Source organism: Scardinius erythrophthalmus (genome assembly GCF_964197995.2).
Source record: "Scardinius erythrophthalmus genome assembly, chromosome: 1".
Classification (NCBI taxonomy): Eukaryota; Metazoa; Chordata; class Actinopteri; order Cypriniformes; family Leuciscidae; genus Scardinius; species Scardinius erythrophthalmus.
In genome coordinates, this window is record NC_138221.1 from 6,417,005 (window position 1) to 6,425,274 (window position 8,270).

The 8,270-nt window shown below is 48.6% G+C and overlaps 1 protein-coding gene across 1 annotated transcript; it reads left to right on the forward strand.

The window, feature by feature from the left end:
• Nucleotides 1-157: 157 nt before the first annotated feature.
• LOC308690387 (uncharacterized protein) lies at nucleotides 158-2,530 on the forward strand. Its single transcript, XM_081364788.1, has 2 exons — nucleotides 158-272; nucleotides 634-2,530. Exon 2 carries the CDS (start codon nucleotides 898-900, stop codon nucleotides 2,407-2,409), a length of 1,512 nt encoding a protein of 503 aa, XP_081220914.1. The 5' UTR covers nucleotides 158-272; nucleotides 634-897; the 3' UTR covers nucleotides 2,410-2,530.
• Nucleotides 2,531-8,270: the final 5,740 nt, after the last annotated feature.

An 8,270-nucleotide genomic window follows, 5' to 3' on the forward strand; every position in this document is an offset into this window, starting at 1 on the left:
ATGTTCAGTCGGTCAGGCGATGTCCACCTTGGTGGTCCAGGAGCGCCACCTTTGGCTCAACCTGGCGGATATGAGGGACACCAATAAATATCGGTTCCTGAATGCCCCTCTTTCCCAGGTTGGGTTGTTCGGCGACGCGGTCAAGAGCTTTGCCCAGCAGTTCTCGGCCGCACAGAAGCAGACGGAGGCCATCCGACACATCCTGCCCCGGCGGACCGCTGCAGCTCCCACCCGTCCACCGGCCGCAGATCATCCGTTTACTCGTCGCCGAGGTCGGCCTTCTGCGCCATCCTCCGCTCCCGCTAAGCCCCAGCAGCAGCAACCATCCTGGCCTCAGCACGGAGCAAGTCGTAGAAAGCAAACCCCGCCCGTCCAGGCCGCTGCCAAACCACGAGGCAAGCGACGGTGCAAACGACCCTGAGACGGGCGGCCCAGAGGTGGATCTAGTTACTCTTCAGGAGATGGCGAAGGCGCCACTCCTTCCCCCGGTGGAGGGCCAGGCGGAGAATCATTGATTCCTTTTCTTTTTGTTCCGTGAGCAATTTCTGGAACCTCTGGGCCCCAAGAGGGCACGCTTGGCAGTCAACGACGCCGCCATGCCTTGTCACTCCCGAGCCCCTCTTTCATCGCCAGCGGGCAGCAGTGGCTGTGTACTGGACGCACTGACGCCTCCGCACACTCACTCTGCCCTTCGACGTAAGCAGGTATGTGCTGCACCACACACTCAGACCCCACTTCGGGCCGCTGTGCCGTCCGAGTCGGGTCCCTGCATTCCGCCGCGCTGCCCCACCCCGGGTACGTCTGTGGTGCCCTTGGTCCCGCTTGCTCGGTCTCTGGGAGCCTGGTTAACGCTTCCCAGCCAGTCTTGCTGGCTCATCCGTACCATCAGACTCGGCAATGCGATTCAGTTCGCCTGGCGCCCCCCTGCTTTCAAGGGCATTCTGTTCTGGCGTCAATGCCCCTGTGCTCAGGGCAGAGATCGCAGTCCTACTGGCGAAGGACGCGATCGAGCCGGTCCCTCCAGCCGATATGAAGACCGGCTTCTACAGCCCGTACTTCATTGTACCCAAGAAAGGTGGTGGGTTACGGCCAATCTCAGACCTGCGTGTCCTGAACCGGTCCCTTCACAGGCTACCGTTCAAGATGCTTACGCAGAAACGCATTTTTAAATGCATCCGTCCCCAAGATTGGTTTGCAGTGATCGACCTGAAGGATGCGTACTTTCATGTCTCGATTCTCCCTCGACACAGACCGTTTCTTCGCTTTGTGTTCGAGGGACGGGCATATCAGTACAAGGTCTTACCCTTCGGGCTGGCCCTGTCACCCCGCGTCTTCACGAAAGTCGCGGAGGCGGCCATTGCTCCCATGTGCGAGCGTGGTGTTCGCATCCTCAACTACCTTGACGACTGGCTTATTCTAGCTCAGTCGAGAGAGCAGTTTTGCGAACACAGGGACATGGTGCTCAGTCACCTCAGCCACCTAGGGCTTCGGGTCAACTGGGAAAAGAGCAAACTCACCCCCGGGCAGAGGATCTCTTTTCTCGGTATGGAGTTGGACTCGATCAACATGACAGCTCGCCTCACCGAGGCCCGTGTCCAGTCAGTGTTGAACTGCGTGAGCACGCTCAGACGCAGAACAGCGGCACCACTGAAACTTTTTCAGAGGCTCCTGGGGCATATGGCATCTGCAGCCGCGGTTACGCCGCTCGGATTGCTTCATATGAGCCCGCTCCAACACTGGCTCCACGATCAAGTCACGAGATGGGCGTGGCAGAGCAGCTCGTGCCGGGTCCAAGTGACTCCGCACTGTCGCCAAAATCTCAGCTTGTGGTCGGACCCTTCGTTCCTGCGGTGTGTCCGAGCACTCTGTGATCTCCACGGATGCCTCTGCCACTGGCTGGGGGGCCACGTACAATGGGCATGCAGCTTCAGGTCTGTGGACGGGACCTCAACTGCATTGGCACATCAACTGCCTCGAGTTGTTAGCAGTACGTCTTGCGCTGAGCCGCTTCAAACCGCTGCTACTTGGCAAGCACGTACTGGTCCGTTCGGACAGCACTGCGACCGTTGCGTACATCAACCGCCAGGGTGGTCTACGCTCCCACCGCATGTCACAACTCGCCCGCCATCTCCTCCTCTGGAGTCAGAAGCATCTGAGGTCACTTCGTGCCGTTTATATTCCGGGCCTGCTCAACCGTGCAGCCGACAAGCTCTCACGGCAGCAGGTGCTACCGGGAGAATGGCGACTCCATCCCCAGGTGGTCCAGCTGATTTTCAGGCGCTTCGGGACCGCACAGGTAGATCTGTTTGCCGCCCCGGACACGTCTCACTGCCAGTTGTTCTATTCTCAGTCCGAGGGGACCCTCTCTATGAGGTGCCTCTATGCATTGAAGTGGAACCTGTTCATTGACTGGTGCTCCTCTCACGAGGAGAACCCCCGATCTTGCTCGATCAGAGCCGTGCTTTCCTTCCTGCAATAAGGGCTGGAGCGAAGGCTGTCTCCCTCCACCCTTAAAGTGTATGTTGCCACTATTGCCGCACATCACAATGCTGTTGATGGTAAGTCTTTGGGGAAGCACGACCTGATCGTCAGGTTCCTGAGGGGAGCGAGGAGACTGAATCCTCCTCGCCCACTCTCTATACCCTCTTGGGATTTGTCTTTGGTCCTTTCGGCACTTCAGAGACCACCCTTTGAGCCCCTCCAATCAGCTGAGTTAAAAATCCTGTCCTGTAAGACAGTACTCCTGGTTGCATTGGCCTCTATCAAGAGAGTAGGGGACCTGCATGCATTTTCGGTCGACGAATCGTGCCTAGAATTTGGCCCGGATAACTCTCACGTGATCCTGAGACCCCGGCCCGGATACGTGCCCAAGGTTCCTACCACTCCCTTCCGGGACCAGATAGTGAACCTGCAAGCGCTGCCTTCGGAGGAGGCAGACCCAGCCCTGGCTTTTCTCTGTCCCGTTCGCACTCTGCGTCTGTACGTGGACAGAACGCAAAGCCTCAGGACCTCAGATCAGCTCTTCATCTGTTACGGAGGCCAGCAGAAAGGGAAGGCTGTCTCCAAGCAGAGGATGGCCCACTGGATAGTGGATGCCATCGCCTTGGCTTACGAAGCCCAAGGCGTGCCCTGCCCGCCTGGGTTGAAAGCCCACTCCACTAGGGGTGTCGCTTCTTCCTGGGTGCTGGCACACGGTGCCTCGCTGACAGACATCTGTAGAGCTGCGGTCTGGGCGACACCTAACACGTTCGCTAGGTTTTATAGCTTATGTGTTGAGCCGGTTTCTTCCTGTGTGCTCGCTTCTACTAGCCGGTAACACTGAATTTCCCGCTCTAGTGTCGGCTTGCTGCGCCACTCCCTTCCTAGGAACGGATACGTGCGCTTTTTACTCCAGTCGAACGTTCCCCACTTGGCGAACCCTGTGAGTTCCTCCGCACCCCTTCGGCAGTCGGACGTTGCGGAGCGTCCGACGCCAGGCCTAGTGCTTGTATGCTTGTGTAAATTGTGCTAGGCTGGGTTCCATATGTGCGATCCCTGCGGCAATCCCATATGTGTATTCTTCCACGACCAGCTCCCTGCGGTGAGCCCGTGTCTTCCCTTGGCAGAGTCTGCTCTGCCGTCACTGTCCAGTGTAGTCTCCCCCTTCGGGTGGAGCCACCCCAGTGACATTCCATATGTTACACTGCCCCCTCGGCCAGTCCATATGTGTGTTCTCCACGTTACCTCCCTTCGGGCAGGATGTGGCTCCGCAGCGTCCTTTCCCCTGGAAAGGTACGCTTTCCCAGTGTTATTACAGTTTTTTCGATTGCTAAACAACAGTGAGCACAACTGGAGCTACGTGCAAAATTCTAACTACAGTCTGCACTACCAACAGTCACCTGAGCTAAACAGTTCACATCACCTGCAAAACTCACTCCAAGCAACACAACTCTTAACACATGACTCAAAACAGGCTCAGTGCAGCCAAACACTGTGCACAACCCTCACTGAGATAACACACACTGTGTAATGGAAATTTTTATTCTAGCCAGCATAAATACCATACATGGTGTGGAAATATTCACTCTAGCCAGCTTATACCATACATGGTGTTAAAGAAACTGCAAGTTGCATATCATCATCTTCCTTATAGCTGAAGACGAGTTGAAAAGGGCATACGCAGAAGAACAATTTGTTTTTCTCTAAATGGATAAGCTCGCTCGCATTAAGAGCAAAGGTGTTGCATTGGAAAATCTAAATTCAATAGTTTTTAATGACATGTGTGTAAGTGTGTGCGTATAGCAAAGGGTTGTTAGAATGAGTGTGATAAGTTTTCTGTATTTCTGTATAAGTTTTCGGTTTGCTGGGCAAAAAGGAGAAGTCGGCGCGCTTCTCATATCAGACTCTGACTGATGTGTGAACAGCCTTTCTTGCAAGAAATAAAGCTGATCTTTGTTAACCTATGAGATATCCTACTGTCTTACAATTATTGATAAAAGTCAAGAAAGAATTTCCACGACAACTGTCACTCAGAACACACTGAGAGTAAAAACACTAGCATCAAACACCAATACAGAAAATACAAACTTTCCATCTTAACAGTTTGAATAATTTCAGTGACTTCATACGAAGTAATATTTTCTTCAAAGAAAAGAGTCACATTCTTTCACATGATTTATTTACATTTTTATAACATAATTCTTTAAGGTAAATGAAAATTAGTAGTTTGCTTCAATAGTCTGTAGTCATTAACGGAAATTACAGTAATGAGAAAAAAAAGGTAGAAACTAAAAGTACATACTGTAATTCGAACAAATAATTGAGGGGCTAATCCTGCCTCTCTCTAGCATCAGGCCACAGGTTTTCATCAACATCAGTTCCCATCAAAACCCGTCTTCCTTGTTCCATTTCCAAAATTAGTCTTTCTGAGCTCTAAGTGTGTAGAGTTTTGAAAACTGTGTTCAAGCAATGAAAAACGAACTAGAGTTTGGTCCACATGAACTGCTGCTGTGCAGACTGTAGTTAGAGTTTTGAACATGTGACTCCAGTTGTGCCCACTATCGTTTAGCAATCGGAAAAAACTGTAAGAGTTCACTGTGTGGGGTATAATGGAACAGCAGTTGAACTCCCTCTACGCAGGTCTTCCGCCCCAGCAGTTGGGGGTCTGAGAGTCTTGCGTAGGGCGCTGGATGTGGCAGCAACCATGGCGTTTTCCATGGGATCCCAATTACGTCGTCACGTTGACGTTACGTCGAACGTGAGCGACTGAAAGGGAATGTCTCGGTTACTGATGTAACCCTCGTTCCCTGAAGGAGGGAACGAGAGACGTAACGTCCTGTCGCCACCGTTGCTGACCATCGCTGCATGGCCGTCACAAATCTCGGCTTCTGAGCGAAAAACAATGTGTGCGTGCGCCCGCTTCCTGTTTATACCCGCGCTGCTGGGCGGGGGCGCGTGACGTGATTCACACACACCAACGTTCATTGGCTCGTTCCGTAGCTCGTTGCGTCTCCCGTTCCCTCCTTCAGGGAACGAGGGTTACATGGATCTTCATGTGTAGCTTCAGGTCACTTTTAAAAGAGAAACTCTTTGTACATTGATCACATGAGAACGGCTTCTCTCCATTGTGGATCATCATGTGTTTCTTAAGGTATGATGATTGACTGAAACTATTCCCGCATTGATTGCATTAATGTGGCTTCTCTCCTGTATGAACTCTCATGTGAATCTTAAGAGACTGTTTGTCTGAGAAACTCTTTCCACACTGATCACACATGTGCGACTTCTCTCCAGTGTGGATCCTCTCATGTGATCTCAGATTTGATGACTGACTGAATCTCTTGTCACAGTGTGAACACTTGTAAGGTTTCTCTCCAGTGTGGATCCTCTCATGCGTTTTCAGATGTGATGGCTGACTGAATCTCTTGTCACAGTGTGAACACTTGTAAGGTTTTTCTCCAGTGTGAATCCTCTGGTGCTGTTTTAAACGGTCCGATGTTTTAAAAGTCTTCTTACACTCAAAGCACATGTACTCTCTTATACCAGTGTACATACCATGAGTTTTCTCATGTCTATGTAAATATTGCAGCTGTGAAAAACTCTTTCCACACACAGAACATGAATGCGGCTTCTCCTTCGTATGAACTGTCAGGTGTGCCTTCAGGGCTGATGACCTACGAAATGTTTTGCCACACTGATCACATGCGAACGGCTTCTCTCCGGTGTGGATCCTCATGTGAATATTAAGGGATGATAATTGACTGAAACTATTCCCGCATTGATCACATGTGAACGGCTTCTCTCCGGTGTGGATCCTCATGTGTTTCTTAAGGGATGATGGATGACTGAAACTATTCCCACATTGATTGCATAAATGCGGCTTCTCTCCTGTATGAACTCTCATGTGAATCTCAAGACTTTGTTTGGTTGTGAGACTCTTTCCACATTGATCACATGAGAACGGCTTCTCTCCTGTATGAACTCTCATGTGAATCTCAAGACTTTGTTTGGTTGTGAGACTCTTTCCACACTGAGTGCAGGTGAAAGATTTATTGGCACTTCTTTTCTTGAAAAATGTCTTTATAGTTTTTGAGTGACTCAAAGGTTTTTCTCCAGGTTGGACATGATGTTCTTCCTTCACTTCACTCAGTTCTTCACTCTCCTCCTTCACTTCCATCAGTTCTTCTCTCTCCTCCTTCACTTCACTCAGTTCTTCACTCTTCTTGCTCTCTTCCATCGGGTCTGAAATGAAAGAAAAACTCTCATTTTCAAATTTTCTAAATAATCAAAATAGTTCAAAGAGAGAAATATGGAGTGAATGTAGATTAAAATTATCCCAAATGTAACAGACAACTGCTATAAAATATTACAATAATGTATGTATTTTTATAAATTAATTATACGTCCCTGAAACTTTCCCTGAATGAGGTACACTGATCTTCCAATTATTATCTTTAAAACATTATAGGCACAAATCCCATGTTTCTGTAGTAAGAACTATTAAATATGTTTGATCAATGACACAATTATCTAACATGATATGAACATTAAAATACACAATACTGACATATTTTAACACCAACTTTTAGATCGATATTTAATTATGTTAAAAACTACTAAAACGTTTTAATTAAGGGCTGTTCACACTAAACTTCTTCCATAGACTTCACATGCATGTGAAAGTGGGACACAAGAAACACAAGATCAAGTGAATTTCACTGCGAGAAAGAACACAAATGTTTACAGTAAAATAGAGTAGATTGAAAATTTGTATATTTTGGAATGATTATTTGTTATACATGTTTGTAAAAATACGCACAAAAAAAAAAAAAATCCTTTTCTGACGATTTGTTAAAAAACAGAAACCAGGGTTTCCCATACATTCATTAATTTGTGGCGGCCCGCCACAATATCAACGCTGACCGCCACGGATTGATTCCGATTTTTTAACTATTTAATATGGGTAAAATTGTATTTTATGGTAGAGCTGCGCGCTGCTTGCTCCCTCTCTCTCTCTCACAAACTGACAACGGAGGCACGACTAGCCCCTCCTCTTCGAGCACGATCTGAATCAAAACATGAGCATGCGTTAGTTAGAGGACGGATTGTTGCCGGTGCTTTATGCTTATTCCCCCAGCGAAGATTCCAGAATCAATCCGAAGTTGAATGGTTAGTAATGAACACTGTTGCTCAACATAACTCTGAGAAGTTAGTCTATGTTAAACGCTGTCGCGTTTCCATTATAGATTTGCGCACAACTTTTGCGATTTTTTTTCTAAATATCGATAAACAACTATTGCGAAATGACGGCGTTTCCATTAACCGATGTTATGCGACTAAAACGTCATTTTTTTCCTCTCGTGATTCCAAAAATTATGGCAACGGACGTTGGTAGTTTAGGCTATAAGCGGCTATATATATATCACAGCCACCAGACTAGACATTATTATTATTATCTCCAGGTTCAGGTTGGTGTGTGTCTGAGTCTGTGTGTGTGTCCACCTCCAGGTCCAGGTTTGTGTGTGTGTGTGTGTGTGTGTGTGTGTGTCCATCTCCAAGTCCAGGTTGGTGTGAGTTTGTCCATCTCCAGGTTTGTGTGTGTGTGTGTGTGTGTGTGTGTGTGTGTGTGTGTCCATCTCCAAGTCCAGGTTGGTGTGAGTTTGTCCATCTCCAGGTTTGTGTGTGTGTGTGTGTGTGTGTGTGTGTGTGTGTGTGTGTGTGTGTGTGTGTGTGTGTGTGTGTAAAATTTGCAACAAGAAGTCTGTGGAGCAGTCATAGCATAGAAAGTGTAG